The sequence below is a fragment of the Lacerta agilis genome, chromosome 6 (genome assembly GCF_009819535.1).
Source record: "Lacerta agilis isolate rLacAgi1 chromosome 6, rLacAgi1.pri, whole genome shotgun sequence".
NCBI classification, from domain to species: domain Eukaryota; kingdom Metazoa; phylum Chordata; class Lepidosauria; order Squamata; family Lacertidae; genus Lacerta; species Lacerta agilis.
This window is the reverse complement of record NC_046317.1, coordinates 54,845,287-54,864,950: the sequence shown is the minus strand read 5'-3', so window position 1 is coordinate 54,864,950 and position 19,664 is coordinate 54,845,287. Positions and strand designations below refer to the sequence as shown.

General features: G+C 41.1%; 1 protein-coding gene across 6 annotated transcripts in view; it reads right to left on the bottom strand.

Moving 5' to 3' along the window:
* Window positions 1–19,664, bottom strand: part of NFASC (neurofascin) — a 160,651-nt gene that overhangs the window by 101,852 nt on the left and 39,135 nt on the right. For all 6 annotated transcript variants that reach the window (XM_033152781.1, XM_033152782.1, XM_033152783.1 and 3 more), the window contains exon 3: window positions 1,105–1,292. In XM_033152781.1, coding sequence (XP_033008672.1) covers window positions 1,105–1,198 — 94 coding nt within the window. In that variant the 5' untranslated portion in view covers window positions 1,199–1,292. The remainder of the gene's footprint in view (window positions 1–1,104; window positions 1,293–19,664) is intronic.

The window sequence follows — 19,664 nt, the reverse complement described above, 5'->3', positions numbered from 1 at the left end:
AATTCATGAGCCTCTGACTACAAACCACCATATGAAAGTAGGATTAATTCAGTGTGATTTGAACTCAGAAAATAAACCACAGTTACCAGGTTCAGCTACAAGAGGATGCTAGATACCACATGGTAAGGGCCAGATGTTATTTTTGAACCATCCCCTTTGGAGAAGAACCATAGCTGAGTAGTAAAACATGCAGATAGTCCCAGGTTGAGTCCCAGACATCTCCAGGGAGGGCTGAAACCTTAGATAAACTGCTGTGAGTTACTGCACCTAATACTGGGATAGATGGACCAATGATTTGATTCCATATAAGGCAGCTGTCTATGTTCCTAGCAGGAGTCAAGATTAGAACATTAAGCAATCCCAGACAAGAGCTTCAAAGCTCCTGAGATCTACTTTTCTAGGTCAAATACTAAAAAGAAATAGAGGCTGCAGTACATTGGTCTGAAAATGGCTTTTCCATTCATATTGAAAGTAGCTTGGGTATTTTTTTGGTAGCCGTTCCACTAATAACCATTTAAACCAGCAGTAACAGCCATGTTACACCTGCTAGTACAAAAAGAGAGGTGATCTATTTACATGACCAAGAAGACTACAACCGAACATTATAGCACCCAGCTGTTAGTTGCCTTTCTGGCTGGACAATCATAAACACATAATGAGCTGAAATGAAAATATAACCATACTCCCAACATAGAAAACAAATTGGGCCATGGAATGAAACCATCAGGGAATATGGACATCTAAAATGTTATTTGAATATGTCATGTGTTCTGGGTCCATTTTACATTCCGTGAATTTGCCTTTATATCTTTTGTGTTGCCTCCTTACCTCTAAGCAGTTGAATATAAATATAGTCTAGTTCAAGTTACAGATTCTGTTTTTTTACCCAGTTATGTGCTTCCAAGGACATTTGTCATGAAAGCTTGACTATCTTCAACAGAACAAAAAAAAAAAAATCAGGCAGGGATTATGGTGTGCCTAATAGGCAGGGATGATGGGACTTGTAGACCAGCAACATTTGAAGACCTCAGGTTGGGGACAGCTGTCCCAGAGATGGAACTGAGAAAGTAAATAAATGAATGAATAAACAATCAGTGGACTTACGATCCCGAGGGACTTCAATGGCTCTGATGAGGTGATGAAAGTATAAAGCGAGCACCACTCCCGTATAGGTTAGGAGATATCTTTGCATTACCATTTTGAATATTTGGCTAAGATCCTACGTCCCCAGTTTCCTCCAACAAGGCAAAGTGGTGTCTTACTACCGTAGTGCAGCAGGATACTATGATTTACTGTAAAAAGAAAAGAGAATGATTTAATGACATGCAACTAAGATTCATACACACTGTATTCATCTTTCCTAAAAAAATATTTGGAGGAAGACTGCAAAAGGCAAGCAAATTCCACATTTCATTTAGCCTTTTGTACCCTGGTACAGGGACCCAGGTGGCGCTGTGGGTTAAACCACAGAGCCTAGGGCTTGCTGATTGGAAGGTCAGCGGTTCGAATCCCTGCCATGGGGTGAGCTCCCGTTGCTCGGTCCCTGCTCCTGCCCACCTAGCAGTTTGAAAGCACGTCAAAGTGCAAGTAGATAAATAGGGACCGCTCCAGCGGGAAGGTAAACGGTGTTTCCATGCGCTGCTCTGGTTCGCCATAAGCGGCTTTGTCATGCTGGCCACATGACCCGGAAGCTGTCTGCGGACAAACGCCGGCTCCCTTGGCCTATATAGCGAGATGAGCACCGCAACCCCAGAGTCGGACACGTCTGGACCTGATGGTCAGGGGTCCCTTTACCTTTACCTTTACCCTGGTAACTAAGAAAAGGGTCACACAAAGGATTAAGCCACTTTCCCCCTGACCTTTTCACAGAAAGTCTATTGAGTTCTAATAGACTGGGTAAATTTCAGGATGAAACTCTTCATATTACTCTACTAGCTCTACATGACACCTTATTTTAGAGGAAAAAATACATACATACATACATACATACATACATACATTCTTTTATTCGACCATCAGTCAGAAAAAAATACATTTGTACAGAATTAAAAACCTCTGAAGGAACTTTGAAGAAAAAAGGAAAACATAACCCACAATGGAATGGAGCTAACCAGATAGCCCCATATCGAAGAGGAAAAAATAAATAAATAAAATGTTAAAATTCAGAATTGTAAATGTAGTTTATGCCCCAGATTTTTAAGATTTGTTACTCAAGAATAGCCCTAGTGAGGTTTGTTAAGTTACTTGACTTGCGTTCAGGCACACATGTTTTTCTCTTTCCTCTTTGCAACTAACACTCAGGTTTCTGTGGCTTCTGAGAATGCTCAGCCCTTAAAAACAAAAAAAAAAACAAAAAATCTTTTTGAACTACTGGAAATCTTGTGTTTCCCCCCAAACATTCTGATATCTTCCTTTTGTTCCTGTTTCAGTTCTAGTCCTGTCAGCAAACCCAATGGTGATTGCATTGCTATTAAAGGGAGTGATAAAGAGGGCTGTCTTTGTACACATATATAAACACACACACCACAGTCTTACACACACAGTTAAAAGCATGCACCTCCTACAATTGTGTCCTGTAGCCTTGAGCCGGTTGACAGTATACTGTAATTATTAACAATAGTGCTGACTTCAGCATTCTGCAACAGCATATGCTACCAGGTCAATTGTCACTTTTGTTTTTACTGAGAAAATGATGCTCAGATCATTTAGTTTAAGGGAAATTTCCTTATTCCGAATAGGATTCCTTGCAAGAAAAGGGGAAAGCTGACAGCTATGGCTCAGATGCAACTTCTCTTGGTGAGGAAGCTTTCCACTTTTTAACTCAACTTTCCAGATGGCATGAGATAGGAAAGGTGAAAAGGATTGCCTAGAGCAGGGGAGGGAAAAAGGAGTGTTCAGAAAGAGACACAGCGTCACACTTTTTCTACTTAACTTTCAACTTGTGTAGCAGTTTTGTTTGTATGTTCTGTCTTATCTCACTGGCTGAAGTCAGCCAATGTCCACTTAGATCTTGGAAGTGACTTCTGTGTACACACACACAATGATACAGAACTCAGTGCTTTTTTAAATCCATGAAAATGACACTGCTTTTGTCAATGGGACTAGGAGAGAACAGCACAGACCAATTTGTAAGACACAGACTGCATCTGTTCTACTGAAGGTTTATTCTGAAGGACTGAGATGCCCAGCCACCATCACTCTGGTGTTAGCATATTGAACTTCCCAGAACTCTGAGAAAAGAGAGGAATGCTGTTACCATAATCATGAAAAATGTGTGCAAGAAACTAGTGATATTAAATAATAGCTCAGAAATTCTTGCAGGGGTGCAGCTGCTACATGATGCAGAATGCTGTAGGTGGTGGTTTTTAAAAATGTTAAAACCTGTTTTCTTCTTGTCTCCTGAGAGCCAAATTTCAACAAGGATCCAACACATGGTTCATGCATGCAATATCCTCTGCTCAAACAATAGTGCTTTAAGAGACTGAAGAAAGAACAATTATAAAGAACTGGAAAACATTCCCTTGGTCATTAAAGATATGTTTGCCTGACAGCTTGCCATGTTCTTCCTTATTGCTATAAGATCTGCTCATGAATTGAGTAGGTGCCCTGGGAAATCTCAGGCATCCTTTATACTATACTCAAGTATTCTTTATACCCCTATACTCAAAGAGGAAAAGTTGTTTGCTGGTCCCCTGCAAAGCATGATCAGAGAACTAGGAAGGGAAAAAAACAAGCTGAAGCATGCTACGTGTGTGCACTGCACCAATTAGATATTCTGGAACACCACATTCATCTAATCCCCTAAATGAGGAATATAGGAAGCTGCCTTATACAGAGTTAGAGCTTTGGTCTATTTAGCTCATCATTGTTCACTGACTGACAATGGCTCTCTGATGCAACAATGGCAAATTGGTGGGTTCAGTGGTAGGCAGCAAAGGGGGGAAATGGGTGCAAGTACTACCTATTATCTCATCAGTATCACTGGAATGTTGATTGTTAGGAAGTCACAAGAATGACATGCAATAATCTATTTCAGTGTGCAGTGCTCCTGTTCAGGATTCTAGCCAACCAGTCCTGTCTTCTATTGGGCATTGCCAACATTCACACATTCATCCAATTTTGGAAATTCAAGGTAACATATACACAATCATGGATCTACTTTTAAAGTAAATACAATCATACTTGATGAACATTATAAATTATAAATCATTTCAGCAGCTAATATCATTCATTGTGTTGTTATCAAATTAAGCATCAAGCGCATACATGTGGGGGATTCGAACCTTCATACGCTTTAAACTTATCTTCCAGTGCAAGATGGCTAATCTCTAGCACAATGACTGAGTGAAATAACCAAGATAGTTACAAAACAGACATCCCATGACAATTTCAGGCTGAGAAACATTCTGACAAGTCTTGACTTAACACGCACACCTGTCGCTCTGGTAATGTGAATTTAAAGGCAATACAAATGGGGATAAATCACTCAGCTTCAAAACACCAAAAACCTGCTTCACAAAACTACTACAATAACTCATCAGAGCTTGCCTCATCCCTGATTTACAGTTTATCTTGAATAGAGCTATAAATATCTGGCTTCCAGTTAGACATGCAGACAAATTTGCTCATATTTAAATAAAAACAAAGCTGTATGAGAAAGCATCCCCAGACTTGTCTTTCTACTCTGTATCCTTGTCAGAGTTTACAGTTGTTGCACATGGACAATGGTGCAAGAGGAAACTACTGGTGAGGCAAGGAAACCCCAGTTTCATAAAATATTGTTGGGCTGCAGCTCATCAATGCAAATAGCAACCTGAATGGATATAAGAACATGAAGGCATTATTGCACCGGTAATAGTTCATTTAAACAGCAGATTTGTCAAGGATGTTTTAAGAACATATTGAGTAGTTTGGACTAAATTGGAGGAAACCCTTGATGATAACGTATACATACTGGCCCAACGAGATGGTGATGAGTAATTAACAGACTGCCACTTGATATGCTCTTTTGTATATATCAGAGCTTATCTTGTACAACAGGGAAAAATATATTCTACAGCTGCGGAGAATGGCAGGTGACCTTCTCTTTGCTTCTGCAATATGACCCATTGGTTAATTCACAATTATTCCCCACCACCTCTCCACAATATGCAGGGAAGGGACCAAGAAATGCCCTTATCGAATTTGGGTAATGATGTCTACATTCTCAGTCCTTCCCGCATACAAAAGAAAATGAATTTAGCAAGGGAGTAACACAGTTTTCCTGGGGTAGTAAAAGTAGCGCCAGTAGCTTACAAGCAGGACAATAGCCATGATTGCTGATTCATGGCCCTGTTGCATTTTAATTGAAGACAGCTGGACTAGGTGAAGAAAAAGCCTAGTTCCTGGAGAATAAATGAGCAACTGTTTGCTGCTTACAAACATAACCAGAGAAGGATATGGACTTCAACATCAACAAGCAATAAAACATAGCCAAATATATAAGCACATTAAATCATTCCCAAGCATGCCTCTTATTTTGCTTGTAAACCACTAAAGCCTGCAAGTTCATTATGGAAAGAATTCAAGTTTCTAAGGCCTCATTAGAACACCTGGTTTAAAGACCATCTCACAACTGGAAGAATCCACCATCATAACACATTAGTGACAGATTTTAGGCCCTCCTCCAGTTCCTTCCTTAGCAGCCTAAGGCTCCCTTGTATTGTCTCTCTTCATTTCTCTGTGTATTTTGGGAGATGGGGGGGGGACTCCCTGGATTCTTCAGCAGCCTGCCTCATCTCTATCTCCTGGCCCTGCTCCTCTCCTGCCTCTGGGTCTGGACTGCCCTCTGCCCCAGTCTCTTCCTGCTGACTAAACACTGTTGCCTCTTCAGTCTCTAACACCTCCTCCTCTCAGTCTGCTCCCTCTGTCCGGGCATTGCCATTGCACCACCAATCCCCAGGCTCTTAGCCTTTTCCCCTTGAGGGATTCCCCAGTAAGTGCCTCCCACCACTTTTCTGCACGAAAACACACATTGCCGAGGGAATACGGGAACAGGGTGGGGCTGGCTCAGCTGCCCCAATGGCTATTACCAAGAGGGGTATGTAACAATACTGTACTGGCAAATGTCTTGGTTATATGCAGGGGTCTTAGATGATATATGGTAAAACTGGGAGGCTTCCGTCAGCCTGCCTTGGGCATCAGAGGAGGCAACCACAGCAACTGTTTACAAGGCAGCACTTCCATGCCAGTAATGTACAGGTGAAACTTGAAAAATTAGAATATTGTGGAAAAGTCCATTTATGTAAGCAATTGTTTTCATTAGCTACTAGAGTTTAATATATGAGATAGACTCATGACATGCAAAGCGAGATTTGTCAAGCCTTTATTTGTTATAATTGTGATGATTGTGGTGTGCAGCTGATGAAAACCCCAAAGTTGAAATTGTTAATTTGGGGTTCTCATCAGCTGTACACCATAATCATCACAATTATAACAAATAAAGGCTTGACCTATCTCACTTTGCATGTCATGAGTCTATCTCATATATTAGTTTCACCTTTTAAGTTGAATTACTGAAAGAAATGAACCTTTCCACAATATTCTAATTTTTCGAGTTTCACCTGTAGTCTCTATGGTCAGCAGCTGTGACCACCAATAGTCAGATGTGTTGAGTGGTACAGGCTGGCAGAGCTGAGGAGCACAGTGGCACCCCTCCCTTCCCTTCAGGTCCTGCTGCACCCCTGTGAATGGTCTGGCTGCCTCCTCCTCCTGCCCCTGCTCCAGCCCCTCCCCACTCCCTTTCCCAATTGCAGAATTCAGGGCTCCGCATGACATAGTGAGAAGCCATGGTGGCTTTTCATGACAATCCCAGCTTTTCAGGACAGTTGGAGACTATGGAGGTACCATATACCGGTAAACATCATGACTTGTAGCCACTGATGGCCTTATCTGCCAGAAACTTGTCATGTGTCAGGGGATTTGTACAACTGAACCCAGAGGCTCAAGGAAGCCAATGAGCTCCTATAGCAAGCTCATCCATTACATCTTAGGTTTCTGAGCTAGGTAATCCGAGGCAGTACTCTATATAAGCAGGACTGCCAATCACAACAGACAACTGCATCTTTTCTTTTAATAATATACATTTTGACCACAATCCAGCAAAACTATGTGTGTATGAGTGCAAGTCTCATTTGATGCCAAACTAGCACAGAATACCTCCACCACCACAAAGGGGGGGGTGCATTCTTTCCCTCCTTACAAAGAGTGTGCTGCTTTTAAACAATTTTTCCCAGCTCTTTGTGGAAAGTATGTCTTAAAAACTATTTGAAAAGTTATGGATTGGGGAGAAGGCTAAATGCACAGAGGCAACTGAGTTAATGCTCTGTCCCCCAATCCAGCTGGGTACAGATAAGTGGTTGGGACAGGGCATGAAATGAATTCCAACACTTCTAATCCGAAATCAAAATTCATGAAAATTTGGCACAGCACTACTCAAAACTGGCCAAGCTTACTAGTTTTCAAAGACTCTTAGAACTCATACAAGGAAGACATGGCAAGACAAAAGCTCATAGCACTTATCCATGGCATGTGGCTTATGAATATATTTACATGCAGCTTTTTTTCAGCCATGATCTACTCTTGGTTCTGTTTGCAAAATATACTGTTAGGCATTATATACAGGACATGGCTTAATCCGTAACAGAGCCTATCACTAAAATGCATTGGTAATTTACATATGGAAGCTGGCATCTCTCTCTCTCTCTGTTCCTTCAATCAGTGATATGCTAAATTCAGCATCTTATTCTGGGAATGCAACACTGCGCGTGTGCACACACACACACACCAGCAAATCCTCTCTGTTTGTCCCAATTTCACCAGTCAGATTAGAGATTAAGAGGGGTGTGATTTTTTTTAGCTTGTGATTCCCCAACGGATGTTCTAAAGATGTTTTCCCAGCTGTCGCCAAATATAAATATAACAAAAATAAAAACTTCATGACCATTATTCTCAGCTTCTAACATCTGATATACATGTTATCCAGTATTTCATTCTGTTGGACAGGTATGAAACGAGTCATCATTTGCAAAACAAATTTGAGAGAACAGTAAATTTTCTGAACTAATCAGCAATTTGGAAAGTTGCTTGCCTGCTCTAGATCCCCTTGTGACCCCTCCACAATCCTAGCTCTGAATGCATTTTTTTAAAAAAAGTTGGGAGATCAATTCCTGGCATAATATAAAGTTTGGTGCTCACTGACAAAGCAACATAGGACCAAAGAAATAATTGCACATTTACGCTAATGCATTCAATGGGGACCAGCAAATGAGCTTTCGGAGGGAGAAAATTAGAGCAGAGAAGTGGCAAAAAGGGAATCATAACCTATCCCCACCAGCTGTTTTCCCAAAGAAAAACCCCTCGTGGCTTTTTCAATTTTGAGTAAAAACACAGCTGGTAGTGAAAGGTTACATGGCCCTCCTCCTGGTCTTCCACTCTAAATGACTTTCTCAATTTCCAAAGCTACTTTAAAAATGGTGCCAGGTGCTAGTAATATACTCAAAGAACCATCCAAAGTCCCTATTGCCACAGTTCTGAGGAGTGGTAAAGCATCTGCAGCTTGGCCATTCATGGTGGCAGGAGTGGAAGGTGCAGGGCAGATAGATAGATTAGGCCTGATCCCTACAGAAGCTCCAGGCCCAGACTGGGTTCAACGCTGGTTGGGTGTGACAGTGGCTTAGAAGGCAGTGGTTCTCAAGCCAGCTCAACCCTGCCCCACTTTTGGAACACCATGTTTCAGGGTTTTCTGCTGGGCTCTACTGAAAGGGATAGTGCTGGTGGACTCTCCACCTGCACTCATGTTCAATGGGCAGAAGAGGGATATCTGCACCAATGGAGTGACACTTTGTATAACTCTATGTTGGCTGGCAGAACACACACACACACACACACACACACACACACTGTAAAGGTGTGTGTGGATTGCAGCCTCAAACAATTAGTTCCCAAGAGTCAACTTGATGTCTTGTGAAAAGCTAAGTAACAAAGAAGATAGACCATGGTAATTGGTATACTGCATGGGAATTAGGAACTACATTAAGGAGGCAAGTCAGTTTCAAAATGAATGGCATTCACTGTATGATAAAAACGAAAGACAGAAGCTGTCAACCTACAGGCAATGCCATTCATATTTTTGCAGACATGTTAACAGAGTAAACAAGATCCAAATGCAATCTCTCCAAATGTAAGAAATCTCAGTGCCTGACAGCTCCACTGACATCTTTTTATGAGCGGGCAACTCACCGTTTTCCTAGAAGCAATTTGCTGCCATACTTGTGCGAGTGGGTGGTTTGCAGTCAGGAGACACACACAGTGCTGTTTGCCCACAGCTGTACATCAGATCAGAACACAGCCCACGCTGTCCCGACCTTTTCTGTCCCTGAGACTGAGATTCCACCCACACTCTTACTAATGCAAAAACGAAAGGGTTTAACAGAGAAACGCACAGAGATGCTGACAGTGATATAACTGTGATTTCTTAAATGCATGACTAATTCCCCCCCAGGTTTATCAGTAACAAGAACTTTATTTGTTGTCACCAAGCTAGCTTTGTAGATAAAAAGAATGGCATGTGGGTTCCAGGTAACAGGTGTTATAGTGGAGTTCCACTAGATGCTGGCTTCAAATGAGGGTGAAAATATATAGCTGTTTTAAGAAGTGCATAAACATAATGTCATTTCCCACACATAACACTATACCGTAGTTTGTCTGAACATCCACAATCAATCCAGGAGACTAGCCATAGTCTGTTTTCTGGCAGCAAACCACCAGTGTGAAGCCGTGAGCTGCTGCTGGCTAATAAACCATGGCTGGTCTTAACTATGGCGTAGTTTTACATCCAAACTACAAACGTCTTACTTATAAAGCAGGGTTTGTTTGCCCACCCTACCTCAGACGTTTGTCAAGTTACAGGTGCATGAGGAAAGAGCAAGTGGAATAAAAACCAAGTGTGGGGAATCAAGCCGTGACTTGCTTGCTTGTTTGGATTCATGGTTTGTTTAACAAACCACAATTTAAAGGCTACCTGGATATGGTATTTCTTTCAAAAATTCTACATCTCATGATTCAGCACAGGCCAAAAAATACAAAAAAAAAATTCACACAAAAAGTAAGAGTAAGGCCAAAATGGATAGTCTGTGCCAATGGGACAACCGGGGAGGTCAAAGGAGGTCTGTTAATATGCTTCAGATCCAGCTTTCCCTATCTCTAGTATAGGTCTGCCTCCTTATTTCAAGTCTACAATATTATATAGTGAGTGTGCTGTTTTCTCAGGTTCTCTTCTATGTCTCAAGCCCTGACACTGCCTTTTGCCATTTCAAAATGTAAATTTTTTTTTTAAAAAAAATACTCTAATTATTCATGTTAATATATGTCATTTTAGTCAAGTTTTCAGAGTCAAGGTACATTGACCCCTTTTATTATCACTGTGTTAAGTGGCTGCCTTCAGGCTACCCCAAGAGAGTGTCAGGGAGAAAGAAAGACAGGGTGATTTCACACAGCAGGCCAGCAAGCTGCTAAAAGCAAGCATGATGGGTACAGGCCAGATGCAGAATCAAACAAACCCTGAATAGAAATTTCACTGTGTTGTTTTATGCCTTGTGAAGATGCATATTACATGCTTCTTTGCATTTAGATTGCATATTGCAGTGCTTAATAGTATGTAATACTCCAGGATGAGAATTCAATCTTACATCTATGTCTGATTGAAAAAGGAAGATAAAGAAGGATTAAGTATTGCCAGTCAAAAGCATTGCCAAAATAAAAATCTCTAGAATCAAGACTGAGCAGTAAAAATATCTATATTCAGACAGGGCTATTTACACACACACTTACCATGTGAGTGCGCTAGGGTGGGAGGACGGGGGTTGTCTTCATTAACACATCTCAATTTTTTCTTCTGGAATCACTTATTATGTATAGTGAAAGTTATAAATACTAAACAAAAAGGCAAATAAGAAACCCAAAGATCTGTTTGGCGGTGCCAATGTTATAAAGCGCAACCACTGATCTATATTGCAATACCATCAGATTTACAGGCAGAAAATCTCCCTGATCTCAGGCAAAGACCTTTCTCATCTTTGCTAATAGTGATTAATTAAAACAAAACAAAACAAAATAAAAAATCCCTTCCAGTAGCACCTTAGAGACCAACAAAGTTTGTTCTTGGTATGAGCTTTCGTGTGCATGCACACGAAAGCTCATACCAAGAACAAACTTTGTTGGTCTCTAAGGTGCTACTGGAAGGAATTTTTTATTTTGTTTTGTTTTATTTTGACTATGGCAGACCAACACGGCTACCTACCTGTAACAGTGATTAATTAGCTACAGTTGCCAGTGTTTGAACCTGCTCTAAATGCCCAGGGCAACTAACTTGTAAGCTGTCTACTCAAATGTTTTGTGGGAAGCGACCCAAAAGAGCAATGCAATGCCAGCTGTAGTTCCTAGTCATATATACATCATGAGGCATCCTTGTTATGTCACATTTTGCGGGTGAGGTTTCCTATCAGCAGAAAGTTGATATACGTCTTGCTATAGACAAAAATGATTCATGTCAACAGAGGGTGAATTTAAGTGGGGGGATAAGAACAAATGAAAGAGTGGTATCCAGCTACGTAGATCCACTAGCAGAAGGACTTTTGGCTGTGAGAAGGAACTTTCCCTCACTCTCGTCTCCTCATGCACCCCTGTTTTCAGATCACACCATTGGCCCATTCAGTTCAGCATTTGTCCATGCTGGCTGGCAGAAGCTCTCCAGGTCTTCAGCAGGAACCTTTCACAGTCTTACCTGGAGATGCCAGTGGTTGAACCTGACTCAGGTACAGGATCTGTTCTGCGGAGCTTCTTAGGTTCAATCCCTGGCAGCCCCAGGTAGGGCTAGGAAAGATCCCATTGTTTGGAGAGTGCAGACAACACTGAGCTAGATAGACCAATGGTCTGACTCATTATGAGGCAGCTCCCTACGTTCCTGTGATTATTTGCATAGAGAGCATGTTTCCTACCACTGAACTATGTCTCTTCCCAAAGGGATCAAACACTATGTAGTTACTATTGCTTGACTTTGATTTTTAAGACTCAGATATTCTTTGTATTACAATTTAATAACCCTTCCCACTATCTGTATGCCCTGAGGCACTAAGTCACAAGAGAACACCTCAAAATTGGAATGTGTTGTTTATCACCTATATTTTCTGCTTAGTGAGCCCAGACATCCCCAGACTGAGTACTCCATTCTTTTTCCTTTTGTCTATATAATATAACATTTTGCATCTCCACACTTTAAGGCACACAGTTTATATTTAGCTTTAAATTAATTCATTTCCGGTATCTGTGCGAATAACTACTCTGCTATGTAAATGAGAATCTAAAAGTAAACTTCATCCAAGTACTAATTATAGTCACAATGGAAAATCACACAGTACTAAACTGCACCAATGTACAAAAATAGCCACAATTATCATGCATTTAACAAACAGGAAGAATATGTGGCTTTTAAAATGCAGGTGGTAAAATTGGGAAGCCCAGTTGATTTCCTAATTATCTTTGTATACAGAGCTTTCACTTGTCACATAGTAGCCAACTAAATAAAGGTGTGATTTTGATCACCATTAATAGGCCATAAACTATGGTTAGGAAAATTAGAGCTGCATGCTGCTTTATGCAGCTCAATCACTCTATACTCTGTACTTCCTTCCTAGATGGGAGAAAGAAACTACAGAGCAGCTGACTTAGTACAGTGGTACCTCTGGTTGCAAACGGGATCCGTTCCGAAGCCCCATTCAAAACCTGAAAGTTCCGCAACCTGAAACACCGCATCTGTGCATGTGTGCAACGCAATTCGGAGCATCAGCACATGATGTCATTTTGCACGTCTGCGCATGCGTGAATTGCCAAACCTGGAAGTAAACTGTTCCAGTACTTCCGGGTTCGGCACGTTCGTATCCCATGATGAACACAACCTGAAGCAATCGTAACCAGAGGTACGACTGTATTACATGAAAACCAGCACTTATGGTTTGTTTCTTTCAAAACAAATCATGACCGGAAATCAAGGGATTGCTCACACATAGGCTAATTCCTCTATCTATAGTTATTGGGAACATGGTCATTGGGATTTTTAAGAGTGGCTGGAGAAACCCAGCCAGATGGGCGGGGTATAAATACTATTACCAAAGTTGTGGGAGACCATTACTGTTCTTTATTATCACCACAGTGGGGCAGACATAGTAAATACTGGCTCAAGTTCAACCTTGAAAATTATAGAAAAGGAGTAGCTAAGAAGTCTAGAGAACATTTATAAGAGTGAAAAAGCACCAATGAAAAGCACAGAGCCGAAGATAAGAAGCGAGAGAGAAAATAATATTTCCTTGGCAAAATTAAAGAAATGAAATATGCCAAAACAGAGAACTGTTTTTAATCAGCCTTTCAGAAGTATCAGAGTACTTTTGGTAGCAATTAAGCATTTAAACTGTATTTACATTTAGAGAATGAACATTAAAATGCCAGTTGTTAATATCCCCAGGAAGACACTTTGTGATTCCAGCTTTATAGCTTTTAATCACATAATTACAAGTGATTCAGTGGTAAACTGTTCCTGTAGAGGTTTCTGCATCACATTTCAAAGAATACAGCAATTTGTTACTGGTTTATACAAGGTGAGGGATCAATTTAAAAGGATGTTAAAAATGTCATTTGTAGGAAGAACATTTTAGGACCTACTTAGGATTACTTGTCACACAGCTTCCTTTCCTCATTCATTTCCCCATAATACATGGACTGGATTTCCTGGTTCCCATCTTTATAAGGAATCTGTTTTTCACTTTTGGCTGTTGTCATACATTATAAAAAACTATCACAAGTCCGGAAGACAACTGTAGCAGCTCCGATTCTATATGCTGTTCTGACAGTTCTCCTAATCTGTCCTGAATCACCTCAGTTTTATGACTGACTGGAACAAGCAGGATAACCAGGGCACTTTCTTTTCCTTTCTTTTTAAGTATGTATGAAACACAAAAGCTGGCTTTACTCTCTTACCTCTTTATGCCCTTCACTATTCTTGAACATAAATGCTGGCAAAAAAAATCTTTATTCCAAAAGTCATTTACAGTATCCTCTCCAACCCTTTGGCTACAAATGAAGGAAGCTCTGTGCCACAGGAAGCCTAACACAATTTATTCCTTTCCATCAGATGTCCTTCTAACACACCAGTCTCTTGGGATACATTATCAATTAACTGCTCATTAAAATTTCATGCCTCAACCCTCTCCTCCTCCCCCCTCGCTATTTCCCTTCTACCAACACACTGACCAAGCTAAAGGATCTAAAGCCCATCTCAAGGCCCATCTGCAAAATAGGAAGATTCCCAATCAATGACCATTTCACAGAACCTTTGCACACGCAGCATCCCACTGACAGCTTTTGTTTCCCCTCCTGCAAGGCTCTCCATCTGCCTCATTGTGGAAGTGCCTCCTACAGTAATCCATATGTTGTAGCTGTCCATCAAAGAACCTGACCAAATGAAGAGGTCAGAGGAAAACCTAGTTCAGGAAGTCACAGGTCAAACAAACTAACAAAGTCTCATTTCCATTCACTTGCTTTTTGAAAGCAGAGAATATGAGACAATCTCCGTATGTTTATCTATTACTGGGGTTGACTTGGATGACAGACGGATGCTGCTTATGTTTAGATTGCTCTGTTCTACCTATTGGGATCATGGTAAAAAGGTAAAGGACTCCTGGATGGTTAAGTCCAGTCAAATGTGAATATGGAGTGTGGCTCTCATCTTGCTTTTCAGACCGAGGGAGCCAGCGTTTGTCCACAGACAGCTTTCCAGGTCATGTTGCCAACATGACTAAACCACTTCTGGAGCAACGGAACACTGTGACAGAAGCCAAAACACACGGAAATGCTGTTGGCGCTGTGGTCTAAACCACTGAAAGCTTCAGCTTGCCAATCGGAAGGTCGGTGGTTCAAATCTGCCTGACGGTGGTGAGCTCCCATTGTTCTGTCCCAGCTTCTGCCAACCTAGCAGCTCAAAAGTACACCAGTGCAAGTAGATAAACAGGAACCGCTGCAGCAGGAAGGTAAACGACGTTTCTGTGCGCTCTGGCACTCGTCAGGGTGTCCCGTGGCGCCAGAAGCAGTTTAGTCGTGCTGGCCACATGACCCAGAAAGCTGTCTGTGGACAAATGCCAGCTCCCTCGGCTTGAAAAACAAGATGAATGCCGCAGCCCACAGTTACCTTTGACTGGACTTAGCCATCCAGGGGTCCTTTACCTTTTTACTTTACTGGGATTACACAAAGCAAAGAATACATCAGGGATGGAAAGCCTGTGGCCCTCAAATGCTGTTGAACTCAACTCTCATCAGCCCTAAACTAGCATGGCCAATAGTCAGAGATGACGAGTGTTGAAGACCAGAAACATCAGGAAGGCCACAGGTTCTCCACCACAGCCATAATGTGGTAAGTATAAACTACCCTTCTTTTGATCTCTCATTTATATTAACAAGAATACTGCATGGTAGGTATCATATCTTTGTCAGAAATGGACAGTACTGCCCATAAAAGACATTCTACATCAGTTTGTTGTTGTTACTGTTGTTGTTTGCCATAGTTGCAGAATAAATGGCTAATAGCTGAAATCTGAAATTTATTTGTTTATTTGTTTGTTTAGCTTCAGGATATAACATCCCTGTTTGGTTACTTGCAAACAAGATAAGAGCCAAGAACAAAATGCCTATAGTTTGAAACCTCTTCTGTTTACCAAGATCCTTATCCTTAGTAAAAACAGCTAATGGTTTTCTGTCAGGGCCTAGACCTTATTTACTTTAAAAAATTTATACACCACTTGTTTGCTTAAAAAAAAGCCCTACTCCAAGTCATCTTCAGAGAGAATAAAACAAGAAAATTATCAGTAAAAACCATAAAAATCAATTATTATTTTTAGAAATTAAATCAGCAATATACCAAAAAACATATTAAAACATATCAACATTTTTGATATCTGAGTAAGCTTGTTGAAACAAAAACATTTTTAGCAAGAGATGAAAAGCATCAGACCCGTAAGGTCACTATTAATTCGATCAGCAATCTAAATCAACACTAGAAAAAGAGAAGAAGCAGATGGATGAAAACACTCATATTATAGAATTTGAAAATAAATTTATGGAAGAGATGGAATTTTGGGAGGACTGGCATAGTGTGGTAGGCTAATGAGTAGGTGTCAACACTGGAGAGCTAAAAAGCTATGCATAAAATCAATGCTACTGTCAGAGCAGTACTACATATATGTAAATATATGCTGAGATACCCAGATATTTATGGACAGACTGTACAACAATACATGGACCTCCTGCATTTGTCATTGTGTTGATTTAGTCTCATAAATCCCTGAATTAAACTGTTCTGTTTCTTATATAAACCATTAGTTGCAACATATCATGACAGCTTCTCTGGTACAACTCAAACACACTTTCATCAAAAGTTAATTGCACATTCCAGAAGAGTTCAAGAGCCAGAAAAGAAGACAATAATACTTTCATTTAAATGCATAACTAAAAGTTGCGGTCTTTTTTTGTGTGTGTCAGACCTTTTCTTTTAACTACTCAACACCCATTAAGGACCATTTTCAAGGGGAAAACATATATTTCTCACAGTCATTGATTCCAATCACCACAGCAATTTTCACAGTACACTGCACCCACCCCTCCTACTCTTTCTCTCCATCTTGCCTGATATGTCACGGATGAATATCCACTGGGAGGATCTTTTGAGTAGTTCACAGCCCTCAGGCTGTATGAATAAAATGCTGGTACTAAAATGGATGTTACCAAAAAGCATTATTATTAGATGGCTGGTTCTAAAACTGCACACAAACCAAACAATGAGATGTAAAAGGAACAAGCTATATATTAGGAAATTTGGAAAGGTGGCATGAGCTGGCCAGTTCCCAAACATCACCACTGAGCATTGCAAATTGACAAAATTATTGTGTGGGTTGTTGTTGTTTTTAAAAAAATACCACCCAGAGACTATGTGGACAAAATGATTCTTCCCAAGCCATTTCACTCCACCCTTTCAGAATAAGCACATGCCATGGCATATAAATATAAACCACTTTGTGTTGCTATAGCAAAAGGCCAAAAGCTGGCATTCGAGCTCATCATTCTAGAATCCAACAGTGCTAATAAAGCAGGCATAGGCAAACTTGGCCCTCCTAGCTAACAGGACCAGTGGTCAGGGATGATGGGAGTTGTAGTCCCAAAACATCTGGAGGGCTGAGTTTGCCTATGCCTGGAATAAACACTATAGAGATGGTATGTACAGCAAGAGCCAGTGTGATGCAGTGGTTAGAGTTTGGGACTAAGACTGGGAAGACCCAGTCTCCACTAAGCCCCTGGGTCATAATCTCTCATGCCTAGCACACATTTGATGTTGTAATAGTTAGCATGGCCACAATGGCTGGGGCTGATGGGAGTTGTAGTCCACAACACCTGGAGGGCAAAAGGTTGATGAAGGCTATTGTAACGTGCTATGAAGCTTCACAATTATAATGAGAGCCTCCAACGCAACAAATTATGTTCATGGTCAGCAGTCAGGTAAAAAGCAGATTGGGCTATGGGAAGGGATTTCACATTTTGGTCCTTGGAAAATATTTATTTATTTATTTATTAACTGCAACATTCATCTCTCTCTCTCCTACCCTGTTTCTCCTAAAATAAGCCATAGCCATAAAATAAGCCATAGCAGGATTTCTATGCATTTGCGAAATATAAGCCGTTCCCCAAAAATAAGCCATACCCCGAAAATAAGCCATAGTGACGTGGTACATCCCATTAAAACAGCCTGGGGAGGCGTGGCTATGCAGCGTACCGATGCGACACGGTTAAAATAAGACATCCCCTGAAAATAAGCCATACTGTGTTTTGTTGAGTGAAAAAAAATATAAGACGGTGTCTTATTTTAGGAGAAACACGGTATCTTATGGGCTTCTCCAACAGTGCTTTCAAATGATGCTGGGTTTTTTTGTTTTTTTTTAACAACCGTAGAATAAAGCACAGCATGAAAAGGAAATCCCAACTGTGCTGTCCAAGCACCCCTTAGCCTTGCAAATAGTCAATGCAAATCAAGGAAGTGAGCTGCACAGGAAGATAGACTATACATATGAGGTTGCTAACATGTGTGGAAACACCCTTCATCGCCTCTCCCTAAAGGCAGCAGCATCTGTCATTTTAAAATTAGCAGATTACTAATCTATAAATTCACATTCGGAATCGCTGCAGCAAGGTTTGGTTTTCTCTCTCCCAATCACATGCTATTTGGCTTCCATCTGTTCTACAGTTTCTCTCTCAAGGAAGGCACAGAGGGGGCACTGGGATTTTGGTTGCTGATTTTTCACCTCTTTACCATGCAATTTACAAACCAGCATCCAAGGAACCAGGGCATGGTACTTGCACACACAGAAAGACATTTTGTGACACCTACTCATGCAAAACAACCACAAGTCTTGCCTGCATGTTTCCCAACAGTATCTCAGAATCTTAGAAGACTTTCCCAAATACTACAAAAAGGTAGCAAATGTTGTCCATACTTTGGTGGCATGTCTGAGCTACTGTAATGCACTGTATGTGGGGTTGTCCTTGAAGATAGTCCAGAAACTGAAGCTAGTGTAGAGTGAAGTGGCTAACCCGCTAATGGGATAGCCTAATGGTGTCACCGATTCTGAAAGTACTGCACTGGCTGCCAGTGAGATACTGAGTCAAATTCAAGATGTTGGTTGTTGTTGTTCAGTCGTTCAGTCGTGTCCGACTCTTCGTGACCCCATGGACCAAAGCACGCCAGGCACCCCTATCCTTCACTGCCTCCCACAATTTGGCGAAACTCATGCCAGTCGCTTCGAGAACACTGTCGAACCATCTCATCCTCTGTCGTCCCCTTCCCCTTGTGCCCTCCATCTTTCCCAACATCAGGGTCTTTTCCAGGGAGTCTTCTCTTCTCATGAGGTGGCCAAAGTACTGGAGCCTCAACTTCAGGATCTGCCCTTCCAGTGAGCACTCAGGGCTGATTTCTTTAAGGATGGATAAGTTTGATCTTTTTGCAGTCCATGGGACTCTCAAGAGTCTCCTCCAGCACCATAATTCAAAATTCAAAATTCAAAAGATGTTGGTACTAGCATATAAATACCTAAATGGCTTGGGACCAAAGTACTGCTCCTGGCAAACCTGATTATTACTGCTTGTGAATGTTTTCTCCAGTCTTAGGTTGAATTCAGGACTATGGGTCGAAGAGCTCAAGCAACCATTGCATGTCCAAGGAGAAAGATGGCCCAACTTTCAGAGTCGGTGGGACTTCATGCTCACTTGCTCTATTGCTTGGTCTGTGAATAGACTGTGTCACCGTAAAGAACCCATTTAAGTTCCCAAACATTACAATCAAAATTATAAAGCTGCTCTCTTTCACTTCTGAGGCAATGAACATATGAGGAAATGTGTGGTATAAAGGCTATGGTATCCTAAGGGACTGATTTCACCCAAGGGTCTGCACATGTCTGACACATTGCATATGGGTCAATTTCTATGCCTTTTACAGTTCTTTAGAAATGAAAGTTTCAGCAGATGTAGCTTCTCACATC